This window comes from Cynocephalus volans, chromosome 3, assembly GCF_027409185.1.
Source record: "Cynocephalus volans isolate mCynVol1 chromosome 3, mCynVol1.pri, whole genome shotgun sequence".
Lineage (NCBI taxonomy): Eukaryota > Metazoa > Chordata > Mammalia > Dermoptera > Cynocephalidae > Cynocephalus > Cynocephalus volans.
The window spans coordinates 134,281,477-134,299,884 of record NC_084462.1 but is presented as its reverse complement, the minus strand read 5'-3'; the positions used below and the strand labels follow the sequence as shown (position 1 = coordinate 134,299,884).

At 40.9% G+C, this 18,408-nt stretch overlaps 1 protein-coding gene across 2 annotated transcripts in view; it reads left to right on the top strand.

Moving 5' to 3' along the window:
• The window catches only part of PYGL (glycogen phosphorylase L), a 33,376-nt gene extending 15,447 nt beyond the window's left edge, over positions 1-17,929 (top strand). The window contains exons 5-20 of one of the 2 annotated variants that reach the window (XM_063088562.1): positions 1,019-1,150; positions 4,716-4,827; positions 5,148-5,230; positions 7,820-7,963; positions 8,191-8,283; positions 8,973-9,119; positions 9,448-9,611; positions 10,114-10,228; positions 10,801-10,902; positions 11,022-11,169; positions 11,271-11,329; positions 11,435-11,576; positions 12,952-13,159; positions 14,161-14,295; positions 14,751-14,817; positions 17,322-17,929. In XM_063088562.1, the coding sequence (XP_062944632.1) occupies positions 1,019-1,150; positions 4,716-4,827; positions 5,148-5,230; positions 7,820-7,963; positions 8,191-8,283; positions 8,973-9,119; positions 9,448-9,611; positions 10,114-10,228; positions 10,801-10,902; positions 11,022-11,169; positions 11,271-11,329; positions 11,435-11,576; positions 12,952-13,159; positions 14,161-14,295; positions 14,751-14,817; positions 17,322-17,498 (2,028 nt within the window). In that variant the 3' untranslated portion in view covers positions 17,499-17,929. Of the gene's footprint in view, positions 1-1,018; positions 1,151-4,715; positions 4,828-5,147; positions 5,231-7,819; positions 7,964-8,190; positions 8,284-8,972; positions 9,120-9,447; positions 9,612-10,113; positions 10,229-10,800; positions 10,903-11,021; positions 11,170-11,270; positions 11,330-11,434; positions 11,577-12,951; positions 13,160-14,160; positions 14,296-14,750; positions 14,818-15,256; positions 15,333-17,321 lie in introns of those variants that run through there. The other variant, XM_063088563.1, reaches the window with a different exon arrangement.
• Positions 17,930-18,408: the final 479 nt, after the last annotated feature.

Below are 18,408 nucleotides of genomic sequence, written 5' to 3'. Positions count from 1 at the left end.
AAGACTAAAGCTGAGTTTTCTAAGAGGTGAGGGTGAGGAATCAAATAAGTAAAATAACTGTATCTGGGATAATCTTATTGAAAAGGATACTGTATCCCCTTCTCTTTCTTGCCAAAACACAAGTCCACTTTTTAATATATATTTTAAAGGTTTCACTAATAATATATTTACTTTAAGATTAGATCTCCTTCAAACGTGTTTTGTTGTTGTTCTAATTTTGGAGTTTTTTGTTTGTTTGTTGCAAATCAAAATTCATTTGATGTCCACAATACCCTAAATAAAAACTATGGTTTTAAAATGTTTTGTAAGGAATATTTTGTTATAAATTAACATAAATACATGGGAAAATGTTGAAATCGTCATAAATTCCTTACCTCTTAGTATATATTATTTTCAAAATAAACCATAATTTATAGTTCATTATCAAATCAAAATTACATAAGGATTAAGTTAAATAAAGAGTACAAAATGTAGTAGTGTTCTGTACCTGTACTGAAATAAGCTTTATTTAGGGAGCATTCTATTAGTTACATTTCCTAACCAATTCTATATGTTCTAGGCACAAGAATCTTAACTAAAACCATCATGTAGGTATTCAACAATAAACATACCTGGAGGGCCTCTCTTTTTAACTCAGGCTGGACAATTGATTCACAGGCTCTGGAACACACAGACCTAAGGTCAAATCTTAACTCTACCATTTATTGTCTGTGTGATCTTGAGCAGTTACTATTTCCTTATCTTTAAAAAAGAGGAAATCATAGTTACCTCCTATACGGTTGCTGTGAAGATTAAATACAAAAATACATATAACATTTAGAGCACCGTTAGCAAGTATTGTTGATTTAGGCTGGAAAACTATAACAAAAATGAATCAAGATTGCTGGAACCAACACTCTTTCTTGCCGAAACAGTATTCCTGAGTTGTTTCAGTTAAAGATACTCTTATTGTGATATACTTGAAGGGCTAGGTCCACTTCTCCTGAAAAATAAACTCTAAGGCATATCCTTTTTGCAGACAGAAGAGGCAGATGATTGGCTCAGGCATGGAAACCCCTGGGAGAAGTCCCGCCCTGAGTTCATGCTGCCTGTGCACTTCTACGGGAAGGTAGAGCACACCGAGACGGGGACCAAGTGGATCGACACCCAGGTATCTAGAGTGTGCTCATGACAAGAATTCTGTACAGGATAGAACAATGGATAATACATAGAGTACATAACATACAGTATAATGTGTACATGATATTGAGTAGAGCATGTTGTGTATTGAATAATAGAGTATATTTGTATAAATAAATCTGTTACTCCTCTTAGTATAATACACTTGTTTTGGAGACAAGGGATCTGAGGCCAAGAGAGAAGTGACTTCTCCAAGGTCAAGTGGCTTGCCAGGGTCATTTTGCAATCAGCTTTATCAGAGATAATCAGTTCTATAATACCCAGCATGCTTAGCTCTCCAGTTTATTTATATAAAGTTGTTGATAGCAAAATTAAGTATATTTAAATGTCATTCCTCACCCCACCCCCATATACATTTACTTACAGCTTCTCAGAGATAAATATTTTAATACAGAAGTATTTATTCAAAGGATTACCCAAAGTCTTATTCATTGTGAAGTCAGAAAAACAATGCAAAAATTCCAACTGTACTCTGTAATTTTGTGCCAAATCACTTTATAGAAATAATGCTGGTGCCAACGTAAGTGTACGTACTTCGTGGGCATGTATTTATCCTGCCACTAGATTTGACTATTACCCTGTCACTGGACACTGGCACTCCCAGTGGTGGTTTGTGCTTTGCTGTCTTCATACTTCCTGATGAATAACCCCAGTTAAGTACTGGACCGCACTGCCCAGTCTTTGGAGGCTTCACTTGAGTTATTTGCTTAATAAATATGGTCTCAGGGCTAGAAATGATTTATCACTGGCCATTCTTTAAAAACTTAAAGTGGTAAAGACTGAGTAAATGATGTTTTTATATTTGAATATCGGCGGTAAAATTCAGTATTGTAATGCAAAATTTAATTGGTTTGTGGATTATTCTCCATGAATAAATGCTTCATTTTACCTTAAAAGAGCCAAGACCCATATTACAGCTGATTTTTTTTTTAACTGCTGGTTTATTATGTAGAGCTATTCATAGTTCAGAAAATAGTATATGGAATAATGGATTAGAAGTTGAAATAGGTAACTAAGTATAATGGTATAAGGATGTAACTTATACTGTGATAAGTTCTTGTTTTGGATTTTCTTGGTTTTGTTTTTCATTTTGGTTAAACAGTAAACCACAATCTAAGTTGCACTTGGTTACAAGTATAATCAGGAGAAATGCAAACAAATCAGTTGTTAATACACCCAAAGAATGCACACATGTATTTGGTATTAAACTAGCAAGTATTTGGTATAGATTTTGGTGCCTAAAACTTCATCAGTGGCTTCTGTTCTGTCTAAAAGTATGCAGTTTAAAAAAATAAATAAATAAATAAGTATGCAGTTTACACAATCAATCCTGGAAGCATTCTGTTTACACCGTGGATCCCACTACTGAGCTAACTTGTATTTAAAAAGCACCTCTAGATATTTTCATCATATATCCAGAAATTCAGTTAGAGAGAGTGTCTGTTTCTGTGCCCACAGAGACAAGGTTATTGGGCAGAGGTAATATAAGTGAGGTGACCCAAACCATGCAGGACTTCATGGATTGAAGCCATCCCCTGAATCCGGCCCAGATTTGTAGCTAGTGAGGTCAGAGAGCATGAGGCCAGACATGCTCTGTGCATGCATGGTATGGCTTCCAGTAAAATGAAATGACCCATTCTTGTCCTCCAAGACACAGACACCAGAAAAAGTATGAAAGATAAAAGGGAGAGGGAGCAAAAGGAGGGGAGGGGTCTTCCGACTGTGAGGCAGGTGTGCTATCTGTGAAAGAAGGGAGGGAAGGAGGATTCTCAGGAAGAGCCTCACACTGCTGCACAGGCCTGAGCAAGTGGCCAGGCATATGCTTTAGCACTCCAGCCACCTGGAGCATCCTGGAGAGAGCACGGCCATGGCGTGAGCTCTTAGGGGACACATTCTCTCTGAAGTTCTCTGAAAGGAGATCTGAGCTGCACACTTCCTGGGCTGCCTCAATTACCCTTTAGGGGTCAGAAGGACTAATCTTGTCTGAATCCAGACACAGTCCCACTCTGTAAATGACTTTTCCTGATTGATCACAATTTGCTTTGAAAATCTCGAGAGACCTTTATTTCTGAGTGAAAGATATTCAAATAAGGGTAATTTATTACTTTGAGGTCATGATGATCATGAAAGCATGCCTGAATATATGTGATTGATGTGGGCTATAATGCTTCATTTATTCATAATTCAGCAGACCAAATTAAAGAGAGGTGTGTTTAGGTTTCAACCCTGCCATGACTGTGACCTTGGTCAAGTCACTTCTGTCTCAGCTTCAGCCCCTCATGTCCAAAATGAGTGGGTTACATAAATATCTAGCATCCTCCAATTCAATTATTCTGTCATTCTCCTTCACTGGAACTTGACTCTGATGAGGCAGAGAATAAAAATGAGTCATTTCTCACATAAATTTTAAATGCACTGTGAAACATAGTTCACTTTCCTGTTCTTCGCTATTTCAATGACTGTCACAAATATTGAGCTAGATTTTCCAAAGTTCATCTCTTAGACCCAATTCAGCTAATTATCAGATGATTTGGCAGATCACTATAGGAATCACTAAAATAACTCTTTATGCAACTTCAAAAAATCTAGCTTAGCATTTTAAATATCTCATGTGATGTTCTATCTCCATAAATTTCCTGTTCCATTGATTTTTCACCATATTTGAAATCAGATCACCCTACACAAAACGTATCCTAATTGCTATTTTGGGGTGGGTATAGATTCACATTTGTCACTTTGCTTGCATATCATATTTTACTATTAGAGCAATGGCTTGATCTAAAACACAAAAGATAAACTTTTTCTAATACTATGGCATTCCATTCCATTGCATCTGTATCAGGGCAAGGGGTACATGGGAGGTTAACATGGAAATGCTATAAAAGACCATCAGTCTAGATGGCTCCAGCCATCCAGATTGTTCCAGTTGGTAGAGAAACCACATGGCCTGTAAAACCACCTCCAGCCCTGGTGTTACCGGGCAGCGGTTCCCAGTTCTTGGTCTATTTGTGAAAGGAAAATCTGTCACGGATCGGTAAAAGGAACAGAAGAGAGTGACAGAGAAATGGATCGTAATGAGGCTTTATTACCAAGCAAAGGTACACACCAAAGAAGTGTGCAGGCATGTCCCCCAGATTCTTAGGGGGAGGGTTTAGATGCTGTTCTGGGATGAGATGTTTCTCTGTCTTAACTAAGAGGAGAAATATTCGGCTGTGGGGGAGGATCTAGAGTAATTAAGGCCTAATAGGCCAAGGTGAGGTTGCATCAGCTTCCTGTCATGCATCCCTGAGTTTCTGAAGTTTCTGGTCATTCTCTTAACTTTGGCTGATCCAGTCTGAATATTTATGAGCAGCCTCTCTGGGACACGTCCCCATTCTGTCCTGCTTCACTGGGACCCTCTTCTTGGCTTACACCTCACATGATTTGAGTTGGCGACAGAGCCAGGATAGATCCCATTGCAGTCTCCGAGCCCATTGTCCAACCTACATCATCACACTTGGGAAACAGTGAGCAGATGCTTCTGTTTCATCCCACAGGTGGTCCTGGCTCTGCCATATGACACCCCAGTGCCTGGGTATATGAATAACACCGTCAACACCATGCGCCTCTGGTCTGCTCGGGCACCAAATGACTTTAACCTCAGAGACTGTGAGTACAGCACTTTTTGATCACAAGTTAGGACCAAATAGGGCTTGCGAAAATAGCCTTTAGTTTCTGATCTGAGCTCTTCAGTGACTAAGCAGGCATCATATGCAGCAAATAGGGAGGACATTTTTAAAGCAGTCCTTTAGTATGGCCTTCTCAAACTCTCATGTGAAGCCCAGCATGAAGGTTTGTTGAAATCTTTTTGGAGTTTTAGGAATTTTAGGAATCCCACATGGCATGCAGCAAGCTTCAGGTGAGATCGAGGGGCTTCCAACAATAATGGCTGGCTTGTCTATTTATTGTTTTTCTAACATTCCCCTCAGTTAATGTTGGTGACTACATTCAGGCTGTGCTGGACCGGAACCTGGCCGAGAACATCTCCCGGGTCCTCTATCCCAATGATAACGTGAGTAACCAGGCTTGCTTTCTCCGTGGCAACAGAACCAAGTCATTTTACAAGAGCCTATTCAGTAACCCTATAAAACACAATATTCATTTTTTTTTCCGTGTGCAGAATAAGCTCCATATCTCTTCCTGAATTACAACCAAGTAAGGAAAATAAATTTTCAGAATTCATGAAATCAGAATTTGTATTTTGGCCTTGATTAGTGATCCCATCACTAATTGGGAAGGCTCTGCATTTGTACTTGTATTTGCATTTGTATTTGTTGTAGTTGTATTTCAAACCCTGAGTACAAAACATGAGCTGGATCATGGGTAAAGCACTAGCTCCTTTCCAGACAGAAATTTCATGTGCAACGTCAGAAGTCCCTGGTGATTTCCTGCCTGGCTCTTCCCTCACTCACTGGGCTCTTCCTGGCCCTCTGCCCCCAGGCTGGTTGGGGTGATGGACCTCGGAGCAGACCTATAAACAAACACCTGTCTCTTCTGCCACTTACTTGTATCTTTAAACTTTTTCTTACAAATGATTATCCTAATTTTATTCTAAAAATAGCTTAGTTTTTTTTTTGTTGTTTGTTTTTTTATTTTTTTACTTTTTATTTTTTAATTTATCAATATACAGTGTAGTTGATTTTCATGTCCCTTTACCTAAAAATAGCTTAGTTTTTAAAAACTTGGAACTGGATCTCAGATTACTGCTATGGATTCTTGGTTGGTTTGAATATAAGCGACTCTAATTTCTCTAATGGGTAAAATCATACTCTGGATGCAGTAATGATTTTTTCTAAAGTAATCTCAGAAGCAATCAAACTAGTATTCTGCTTTACGAAGACGGCAAAAAACAAGGATCTTGGGGACTAGGATATAAAGTGTCCCTAGGACCAGACATCCACTTGGTGTTAAGCCACAGCCTCTAAGAGGGGAGAAGGATTAGGTGGATTTTCAGGAACTTGATGGTATATGTTATTTGGGGAAAATATCATGACTTCAGTACATTTCAGAGAAATCAATAACCCCATAGCAAAATGTTATTCTGTTTCATGGTCAAAATAAGAATTTTCCAAGTTTGGGACTACACTGCCTGGCCAAACCCAGGCCTTCAGGATTGTATAACTGGAAGGTGCTTGAAATCCATCTTCCTATCTTCAGTAAGGACCAAACCTAACTCTACTTGGAAATAAGCATCTGCAGTAATTGACAGAGTATTCTAAGTAAGCATGGGGTAAAAAGTTGACCAGATTTGTTGGGTAAAAGGTAGCTCTGAGGATTATGTTTTTTAAAAGAATGAGTTGATAAATCATTTTCATACTGCAGTTACAAAAACAAATTCATTCTCTCTCCTCAACCTGGCCATAGCCCTAACCCAGGCATTAGTCTCCCTTCCAAGGATCTTGCACCTGCCCTCACCCTGCAACTAGTGAGAAACTTTGTTTTTCCTGGAGTTCGGCCTTCTTCTCTCAACCAAATTCAGAACACAAGCAGACAATATTAATTCTACCGGAGTTAATTATTAATATTAATTAATCTGATCAGAACTACACTATACTTTTCACCAACACTGAAAACTAGAAGACAAAAAAAAAAAAAAAAAAAAAAATCTGAGTGTTCCATATCCAGGCAAATAATCACTATGAGGGCAGAATTAAAATGTTTTCTGATGTGTAAGGTGGCAAAAAAATTGACTGTGCACACGTTCTTTCCCTGGAGACCCTGGAAGTGTGTGTACTCCCAATAAAGGGGAGTAAACCAAGAAAGAGAAAGACATGGGATCCAGAAAACAAGTGACCCCAGACAGTAGATGAGCACAGGGGTCCTCAGAATAACAGGGAAAGAAGATTCTAAGATGACAGTGGAGCAGCAGACCCAAGGAGGAGCCAACTCAGGAGTGATCCAGAAGAGACTGTTCAAAAAGACTGAGTTAATGGAACACCTAATGTGTTTGAATATAGTGAGAGGAAATTTACACAACTGGGCTAGAATGCAGGATAATTAGGGGAAGGTACTCAGAAAACCAAGTAGGCAAACAAACGAAACAAACAATTATGAACTCCAGGAAAAACAAAACTTTTTAAGAAAATGAAAAGTAATCATTATATGAGGACACATGTACACCCAAATCAGCTGTCTGTAGCATTTACATAGTCATAATAATGTAAACACTGATTAAGGAGCCAGTGAAAATTACAACGTAATTATGTTGAGAGGATTGGGGATGCGAATATGTGTTTGATGGCTCTGATGTATAAACTGAGTTGCTTTTTGGCTCTTCTCTACTACCAGGTCAGGATTTGGCTTTCTTGGGTCTTCTGGCTCAGTTACCACTCATCCATCTGTTTTTAAGCTTCTAAAAAGTTGTTGTTTTTCTCTCTCCCAGTCTCTTTATCCTTTTTCTGTATGCCTTTTTAAAACCCTTTTGCTGTCATTTTGTTGGGGCTCCAGGAAAGAGCAAAGGCTCGTGCTTTGGTGTTCCACCTGCCATCTTTCATAAGAAAAATGGGCTTTATCCTCAAAGGTGCCCGGGCAGGAGACACCAGTCACATTTTGACCACACCTACAATGGGAACCACTTTAATTCAGTCTCTCTGTCTTGAAGTTTTTTGAAGGGAAGGAGCTAAGATTGAAGCAGGAGTACTTTGTGGTGGCTGCAACCTTGCAAGATATCATCCGACGTTACAAAGCCTCCAAGTTTGGCTCCACCGAGAGTGCGGGAATTGCATTTGATGCCTTTCCGGATCAGGCAAGTAGTCAGTCTCTGGATGCAGGTGGGGTCCATGGAGGGGCCAGGATTTCCTATCAGCTTTACTGCTCTCTCCCAGTGCTGAAAAAGTCGAGTAGGAACAGTGTGCTTCAAGTGTTTCGCAGAAGCTGGGCATTTAGCTTGGTGCTTTCCCCAGGCATGTGTGGGACAAGGAAGCCAGAGCCCAGGCCACCAGTCACCTTCACCTTGCTGTCTTTCCCCACCAGGTGGCCATCCAGCTGAATGACACCCACCCTGCACTTGCCATCCCTGAGCTGATGAGGATTTTCGTGGATATTGAAAAATTGCCCTGGTCTAAGGTCTGGACAGTCTGGCTTCTTTTTACTTTAATACACCAGGATATCAGTAGTTGAAAGACTTTGCCAAAAAGCTTCTTTTTCAGTTTTTCAAAATAAGTTACTGTTGCTAACTTCAAATAGTTAAAGGTATGTTTTGCCCTGATGCTGACATTTCTCCTTCCTCAGGGATGTGCTTTACAGGGAGTAAAACTAAAACAAAATAAATACATTCCTAATGTGATGCAGACCAATAGCTGTATTAAGGCTTATATTATGTTTACCGTTTTTGTGTCTAAAAGGATTCTAAATTAAATTCTGTAACCTCAGAAGACAGCTAATTGAAAGTATACCCATAGCTTGGGAATTCAGCATTTTAAACATACCTGCTGAGAGCATTAATTTTTTATTCTACAACCTTTGTGTATTTAATAAATAACAGACATGTCACAATAGTAGAGATTTATTAGAATGCTGTCTTAAGTTTTATCACACAGTTTCACAAATATCTTCTCCACCTCCTACCCCCAACCCCCCCTCCTCTGCCCCTGAAAAGAAAAGTTCCCATTATCTGGACCACTCAGGAACCTGTTAGAATCAGTGTGTATACACTTAGAATTGTCCTGTTGCAGACAGGCTGAGTTGAGGAAGTGTTTGGCCTGTGTGGTGGGTGTGCACTGCAGGGGAAAGCAGCTGACCCCTCTCTCCATCAGGCATGGGAGATCACCCAGAAGACCTTCGCATACACTAACCACACAGTGCTGCCAGAAGCCCTGGAGCGCTGGCCAGTGGAGCTGGTGGAGAAGTTGCTTCCTCGACATTTGCAAATCATTTATGAGATAAATCAGAAGCATTTAGATGTAAGTCATTTGAGACATTCTTCCCCTTATGAGAATGAGCTCTTAAGACATTCAGGGTGGCTGCAGTGTTCCCCCTTTCCAAGCATGAGGCCCAAACATCTTTCAATCATTGATATGACAAGCATACTCAAGTCTGAACAGGGCTCATTAAAGACATCTTTTTAAAAGTGCTAAAATGGAAAGATGGCATCTCCCTAGGGCTAACTCTGCCCCTCTCTGTGAGAGTGAAGTTCTATATTCAGTCCATCAAAGATTTTGCTTGGGAAGTGAATACCGTTATTGCTTTAAACCTGAGTGGCCAGCAAGGTCTTTCTCTCCCTTTGGCTAGAGAATTGCAGCTTTGTTTCCTAAAGATGTTGACCGTCTGAGAAGAATGTCTCTGATAGAAGAGGATGGAGGCAAAAGGATCAACATGGCCCATCTCTGCATTGTGGGCTCCCACACTGTGAATGGCGTGGCTAAAATCCACTCAGACATCGTGAAGAAGGAAGTGTGAGCCTCCATTACCATGGTTGTGGGTCTAACGCTGATCTGTTAATGGAACAATGCTAGCAAATGCAGGGTTGCATTTAGCAATGAGGAAAGGCCTGTTACAATGTTTAAAAGTATTTTCTTTTATACAAAGAATGCTTCTCTTTAAAAAGAAAGAAAGAAAAGAAAAGAAAAGAAAAATATGCCTTCCTCTCTAAGCCATTCTAATTCTAGACTTAGGAGCCAAAAAAAAAAAAAATTCTGCTGAAAGTCTGGTATATATGTCAGTGCCAGGAAGTCAGATGGAGGTGATTAGATTTGGAATTTTTCTTGTAATTATTTTGAATTGCAAATGAATTTCTATTTGGAAAGACAGTCATAGCTGCTGTCAGCCCTTCCCTCCACTTTTATTTAATCTTTGTAAGCCTGAACTTGGCTTCTTTAATGTAACTCCAAACTTTATCTAGCATGCAGGACCCTGGCATTTCAGCCAAATTCAGTGATGTGTTTCTTCCATCTCCAGATTCAAGGACTTCAGTGAGATAGAACCAGACAAGTTTCAGAACAAAACCAATGGGATCACTCCACGGCGCTGGCTCTTACTCTGCAACCCGGGGCTTGCAGAGCTGATAGCAGAGGTAACTGGGGAGTGCCAAGAGGCAGGGGGGCCTGGCTGGAATGTACGAGGCGTGGGAGTGCCCTTATCCTTAGCAAATCCCGTCTGCAGCAGGGCTGGGGCTGGCTTCATCATCGTGTAGCTTGTGCAGTCACACAGAGCTCCATGCTGGGTTTAATTCTCTGCTGTAGCCATCTTAAAATTCTTAATTTTTGAACAAGGGGTGCTGCAAATTATGTAGCTGGTCATGGCTAACAGTATTCATATGACACATGGGTAGAAGATGGTATACCTATTTAATAAATGAGGATAACAAAACTCATAAATAACCAGGGTTCTTGGTCACCCTTTTAAGTAGATTTCCTGTTTTTAACACTTTAATACCACTAAAACTACATTTAAGATTCTAGCAGAAGCGTTCCTCTCACAGAGAATTATTTCTAGGCTCTGCTGTGAGTGACACCGTTGTGTGTACCGTGTACAACTATGCTGTTGTAACTGGGTGAGAGCCACTCACCCCGTCCTCACAGAAGCTGCTCATTTGGGCTTGATTTCCATCCCTGAATTAAAGCCACCCCTTCTTTAAATTGAAAGAAAATCGGGGAAGACTACGTGAAAGACTTGAGCCAGCTGACGAAGCTCCACGGCTTCCTGGGTGACGATGTCTTCCTCCGGGAAATAGCCAACGTGAAGCAGGTGAGGCGTGGGGGGACCCTCCCGGCACGAGCTCGGAGGGCTCATACTCCACTCTGTAAAAACTGACCAGCCAGTGCTACCGAGTCAGAAGGGCTGTGCACCGTGCCCTGTCTCAACAGGAGAATAAGCTGAAGTTCTCTCGGTTCCTGGAGAAGGAGTACAAAGTGAAGATTAACCCCTCGTCCATGTTCGACGTCCACGTGAAGAGGATCCACGAGTACAAGCGGCAGCTCCTGAACTGCCTGCACGTGGTCACCATGTACAACCGTGAGCTGGCCCTGCAGCCACCCACAGGCCCCACGGAGGTGGACAGTCTCGCCACCCTGGCCGTCAACTGACTTCTGTCCCATCCACTTCTTCTTTTTCAGGCATTAAGAAAGACCCTAAGAAGTTATTTGTGCCAAGGACAGTTATCATCGGTGGCAAAGTAAGTCGATCCTACTCAGTGGGGACTTGAGGGCTCTAATCTCTTGCCATTTCTCCACTGGGTCACGGCCGCCTTCTGTCACTGTGTTTAATGTTCTTCCCCAAGGCTGCCCCGGGATATCACATGGCCAAAATGATCATAAAGTTGATCACCTCAGTGGCAGATGTGGTGAACAATGACCCCATGGTTGGAAACAAGTTGAAAGTCATCTTCTTGGAGAACTACAGGGTGTCTCTTGCTGAAAAAGGTATACTGTCATCATTACAAAATGTGCAGGAGCCAGGGCAAACTATAGAGATTACTCAGTAAGGAAAACAGTGTGGCTAATCTCAGGGCACTAGATACTTAAGATAAAAGGTGCCTCTCTTGGGCAGAATGAGGGCCTGAGGCAAGAGCTTTTAAGGTGACCCAACTGACAATGAGATTGATGTCCCCAGAGTCAGTATCACAGAAGCACATTTCCAAGTGCATTTTCTTCCCAACCAGTGTGAGTTGGGTGCTGGAGGAGGTAGCCTGAAGTTTTGGCATGATGCAAACCTGCTCTACAAAAGAGAGGACAGATCTTCAGTTCCTAGCCCCACTTTTGCAAGAGAACACAAATTCACCAGTCCCCAGATATTCCCCTGCAGGGAAGAAAGGGCTGTCATTTGTTCATGGAGCAACAGAAAATGAAGGCAGATGTCAGGCTGCCAAAGCACAAGTCCTAGATGTGCCTCGTATAGGCACTGGGGCATCTGGCATGGAGGGACAGTAAGGATGGCAAGAAACCAATGTCCCTTTCTCTGCCACTGAGACCTTTGCCCATTTGCATCACATGCTTACAAAGCACCATCCACATGCAAATGCCAAATGTATATTCACCCACTTCCCAAATTGGAAAGATAGAAGGAAGCTTTCTCTTTTCTGTGGTATTTTTGGGTCCCCTAGTGTTACTGTTTAAGAAATGTCTGCATAAAGAGAAAAGAGCTAGGTCCTTAGATCTAATCCATGAATAAGCTCTCCTAGTAAAGCAGAGAAGTGGTCCTCACCTTTGTGGTGACAAGAAGGGCTTCAGGCAGCTCTAATCTGTGTGTACATCAGCCTGAAAGGTTAAAGGCTTGATGTCCAGCCCCTGGCATACTTCAATTGCACATGGCTTAATTTCCTGCAGTGAGTGGAAGGAGGGAGGTGAGAAGAGGAAGGAATGCAGAAAATCCACTCCCCTCAGGTTGCAAAAGAGCAGAAAAGAGAGATGCTCTGAATTTTATGGATCTAGAAAGAGAAGTTTCAAAATATTTTATAAAGCAGAAGAAATAAAAATAAAGCCAAAACAAAAACTGCAAAGGAGAAAGGGACAACAGAAAAGTAGTATCAATGTTTATAGCACAAAGCCAGTAGATACTCCTTAAAGTTTACAGACCAAGAAAGAGTAGTATACGCATAAAGTTATGTAGCACATCAACAATGCACCACATGGTTGCCCGAGTCAAGGAGAAAGAGTAAGATCTGCCTTCTACACCACTTAACGTTTGTCTTGATGTGCATGTATTACTTGCGTGATCAGAACAGGCCAGCTAGACAAACGCTCACATATAAGAAGAGTTAGAGAGACAGTCACTCATTTTAATTTGGCTTTCTTGCAGTCATTCCAGCCACAGATCTGTCAGAGCAGATCTCCACTGCAGGCACTGAAGCCTCAGGGACAGGCAACATGAAGTTCATGCTGAATGGGGCCCTGACCATCGGGACCATGGATGGAGCCAATGTGGAAATGGCAGAGGAAGCCGGGGAAGAGAACCTGTTCATCTTTGGCATGAGGGTCGATGATGTGGCTGCTTTGGACAAGAAAGGGTGAGAGAGCAGCTCTTTATTGGTCAGGTCACCCCCAGGAAGGTCCATGATATCAGAGGGCTTCCTGCCCACACAAGGACCCATGGAGGCTGGGTCACATGAGATGTGGCAGCATAGCATCTGCCATGAGGAGTCAGGGCAGCCTCCTGGCCACAGATCAAGTCTTACTAAACCCAGCAAGTAAAAATAAAGGGAGCTCAGACACAGGTACATGGAGTAGATGCTCTTTGTTATCAGCCATTGCAGAGCTGGCCTCAGTGAGCTACTCAGTTCTCTGCATCTGTGATTTTTACTTTGATCAAAAGATGAACCAGTTTCTAGTTGGAAGTTTTTGCCTATAATTTAAACCATTTTCTAGTGCTCCTCTAAGATCTCAAAGAGATGGACTAAAATGTGGAAGAGAATAGCCATGGATGTACAGAAGCACTCGGGAACACTTGTTTTCACTTAATATCTAGATAGATTTGTTTGCCTGAGTTCAAGAATGAAAGAAAGAAAAAGTACTGCCCAAAATAGCTATGGGAATCACAAAATTTAGAGAGTGCTGAATATACTTCCTAACCCTGGGAAGTAATTTTCACTCAGTAGCAACAAATTTTGAGAACCTGTGGGTCTCAAAAAGCAACTGGTCCACTTAATACAATGCTTGTTTAGAGCCATAAAGTCTGCACTGAAATGGAGCTTGCTGTATTCTACCAGATTAGACTATTCCTCTGTGACTATATTTTCATTATCACTGTTATTAGCATCTTTGGTTTCTAGGAACAAATCAAATTTAGAATGGAAAATAAACTTCAGGAAAATTTATCTAGTAAAAATGTGTCCATACCCATGCTGAAATCTACAATGGCTTCTATAAATGCTAATATTTCTGAATGCATTTTTCACAGCTAAATGCAGTGTCTCGTGTGCTGTTAAGGGCCTTTAACAAAACACTAAAGGCAGTGTCTAATATGTTGTTACGGCCTTTTTCTTATCGCCCACCCACCCCTACCCCACAGGTACAAGGCAAAAGAATATTACGAGGCAATTCCTGAGCTGAAGCTGGTCATTGATCAGATTGACAATGGCTTCTTTTCTCCCAAGCAGCCTGACCTCTTCAAAGATATCATCAACATGCTATTTTATCATGACAGGTGAGTTCCCACAAGGAGAGGGTGCTATTTGAGCTGTGAAAAGGGAAAAAAAACATCTTAGACCAACTACAACCCACTCATGTAGATTAGCATAGATCTGGGATCTGATCAGCTAACCTAGTCTTGGGGGAAAAAAGATATTCTCTGCCCATGATGCAGTAAGATTTAAAAATAAGACCCACAAATCTGGTATTCCTTTTTCTCCATCCACTGATATACCCAACTTTCAAATGCATCCATATGATGACATTCTTACATGTGGGAAGAACCATAAAAAGGTTGAGGGCTGATTAAAATTCTTGTGAACAGAAATATGAATTTGGTAAGCCAGCCATGCCTGACATTTAGCAAAAGAAAATTTCAAATGGAATTTTAGCATGCATCTGTTAATGAAACTTTTTCTTGTTTTTGTTTGTTTGTTTGTTTGTTTCCTTCTAATTAACAAAAAAAAACAGATTTAAGGTCTTTGCAGACTACGAAGCCTATGTCAAGTGTCAAGAAAAAGTCAGTCAGCTGTACATGGTAAGTTGCAGAGATTTATAAAAGAAACCAATTTACTATGATTAACTACAATTTTTGTTTCTTTTTATTAAATCTAAATAGCAGGGCCCTACTACCAATCCAAAAAAAAAAAAAAGAAAGTGAAGCAATTGTCCAGCTTATTCAGATCAAAACTTGACCTTTCCCATGTTCAGGCAAAGGTTGGGATTTGCCATTTCAGTAGCAGTTAAATGTTTAATTCACAAGTGAAAAATCAAGTATTAAATTTTTTAATACCCAAATAAAAAAATGACAAATAGTTCAATATTTATGGAGCACCCACCCTGTAGCAGGTATATGCTGGAAGCTAAGGATGGGAAGCCTCAGAGAGGCACTGGGACTCCTCCCCATGCCAGGCACTGTGCTGGGCTCTGAGAACATGGCATGAACAAAGTCAGGTTCTTTCCTTTCTTCCTTCAAGGAGCCTGCTCAGTGCCGGGGTTCTTAACCTGAGGCGCACATCAGAGTCACCAGCACAGCTCTTTCACAGTACAGAGGCCAGTCCCCTAACCACCCCACCCACCTCCTCTGAGAGATTCGGACCCAACAGTGGATGGGACCACCATCAGTATTTGCAAAACCTGCAAAGAGGATTCTAAGCTGAGCCTCAGTTTATTGGGATAAAGACTGATCCCCTATTCTTTGAAAGCTGGAAAATAAGTACCTCTCCTGGACTACTCATAGAGTGGGGCTATATGAATAGAATATAAATGTATAGAAAGAGGAGCGGTTTCATATTTGAATGTTCAAAAAAAAAAAAGAAAAGGCGAAAAATAAGGAAGCCTATACTATAATAAAAAAAAAAAAAGGTCAGAACCATGTGAATAAGACTTCCTATGCAAAGTTATACATCTTTATCAAATAGCTCTCTGTTTTGTAAACATGTGGAAAGGTTGATCATCTCTTACAGGAGAGACGTTCAGTGAATTGCAGGTACCCTGGGGGAATACACAGAGGAGGAGGCTAGCTCTGTACCAAGACTCCAGGCTGGGCTTCACTAACATTTTTCTCTATTCCTTCCCCAAGGCAGGTGACAGGATAGTTCCTACAGTTGTCCCAGATGTCCCACTGGAGCTTTAAAATAGGATAATTCCAGGCCTGTGCTGCTTTACAGACCTTATATTCTGGTAGAGTCACATCCAGTCCCCCAACAGCATAAAGGGCAGAACAAGTTCAAATTAAAACCAGCAAGGGCCCAGTGCTAGGGCCAAGCTAAGCGGCGACTAACTGCTTCCTGGACACTGGAGAGGGTGGCCACATACGGCCCCCAAGAACTCAAAGGCAGAGGGAAGAGAATGGCCTCCTCATGAAATATGAATAAAACAGAGAAGGAAAGGACTGAACAGGGCAAGGGAAATGTGAATGTCAGTGTTACACAATGGGTCTCCTCTGTTAAAATTATGACCCAAATCCAAAGGATGCCCATCTAGAAGCCCAGCATTTGATTCAATACTTCTTGTTCATTAGTGCAAATTGTAGGTTTGGGGTTTTTTGTCCCCCCAAATTGCAGTTATTTACCCTTAACAATAATTGTATTGTTGAGGCTTAGTAAACATGACCCATATGGCTGGCAAGTCTATTCATATCCATTTAAATAGTTAAAGAAAGTGAAGAGAAGAAGCTTTTATTCCCTTGATACTATAGTAAGTTTCCAAAGTCTGAAAAACTAATTTCAGATTCTGTTTTGCAGTACGGAAAGGAATGAATAGCTTTAGTCTTTCTTTTAAATGCTTATAATGCATTGCTAGTAGATTTGAATAATGTCCTGTCATTTCCAATAGTTTTAGAGTTCTTTACAAAATCATGAGGCTATCAAATAGCTTCTTATCCTATTATTCTATATGAAAATTATGAGATTTAGATGTGATTTTTTTAATTAAGGATAAAGCCTTAATTGACCCTATTTTGAAACCCCAGTGGAGTGTTTGGGATTCAGTGTAAACCTACTGAGGGACGTACCTTCAGAAAGAACAAGAAACGCTAAGTGTGTCAGTAAAGCCTCCCATTGGACGGTTTGCCTACGCTATAGCTAACATTCTAGAGGAGAGTTTTTCAAACTCTGACTGTGAGACACTGGTTAGACTTCTTTAACATGGCGTCTAGCAGACAACGAATGACAGTCTCTTCCTTCCCCATAGTTTAAAGGGAGTGATCTTTGTTCATAAAAAAGCCTGAGAAATACAGTTCACATGCCAAAACTTTGTAACCATGACAGAAATAACCTATTAGGGAATTTATATCCTTGGTTTCTCGAAAAGTGAAAAGTTCTTTTTTTTCATTCCTAAGAGAAACATACTCTAAATATGAAGAAAGTGCAGTCTGTCCTACCTCCCTCTCAGCTGAGGAACAAGTGAATGTACAATTCACTACAGTTTATTCCTGTCGTTTTCCCCGTGAAATGTGCTAGGATGTGCTTGGCCTGATGCTAGTCTTAAAGCTTGCTGGGTACTCAGGCACTGGGCTGTATACACATGTGTTGTTTACAGAATCCAAAGGCCTGGAACATGATGGTACTCAAAAACATAGCTGCCTCGGGGAAATTCTCCAGCGACCGAACAATTAAAGAATACGCCAGGGACATCTGGAACATGGAGCCTTCGGATCTAAAGATTTCCCTTTCCAATGAGTCTAGCAGTGGGGTGAACAAAGCCAATGGAAATTGAATTCTAAAATGCCTCTAGGAAAAAATAGCTTCTTACTGAACTTGAACATTTTTATGAAATTCATTGATTTTGTTGGGGGGGGTGTTTTTTTGTTTTTTGGATTTTGCTGGCTAGTAAAGAGATTGAACCCCGGACCTTGGTGTTATCAGCACCACACTCTAACCAACTGAGTTAACTGACCAACTTGTTTTGTTTTGTTACCTAATAATCGTGTTAAGTATCTCTGGGAGTGGGGAGGGGAAGCGTATGACTATATTAGAGCTAAAAATAAGGTGTCAATTTCCAAGGGCTACGTGATTGCCAAAACTTATTATTTCATAGCAGATCAGTAGCCTGCTAGGACTTTCCCCAAAACTAATCAGAAAGCTAGAAAATTGCTTGGAAGTTTTTTATTCCATTTAATCGAACTAAATTAAAATACAAATTATTAAACTACATTGGAGCAACATTCTTACACTGCTTTCTAAGTCCAAAGCACAGACCACTGTCTTAGTCCGTTTGGGTTCCTATAACAAAATGTCTTAAACTGGATAACTTCTAAACAACAGAAATTTATTTCTCGCAGTTTTGGAAGCTGAGAAGTCCAAGATCAAGATGCTGGCAGACTTGGTGTCTAGTGAGGGTCGCTTTCTGGTTCATTGATGGCACCTTCTCATTGTGTCCTCACATGGTGGAAGGGGTAAAGAGCTCCTTTTGGCATTTCTTATAAGGGTACTAATTCCATTCATGAGAGCTCAGCCTTCATGATCTAGCCACTTCCCAAAAGACCCCATCTCCTAATACTGTCACCATCACATTGGTGATTAGGTCTCCAACATGGATTTTGGGAGCAGATACAGACATTCAGACCGTAGCAACCACCTTATTCACCCTAGATGTTTTATAACTACACATTTTTAGATGGGATCCA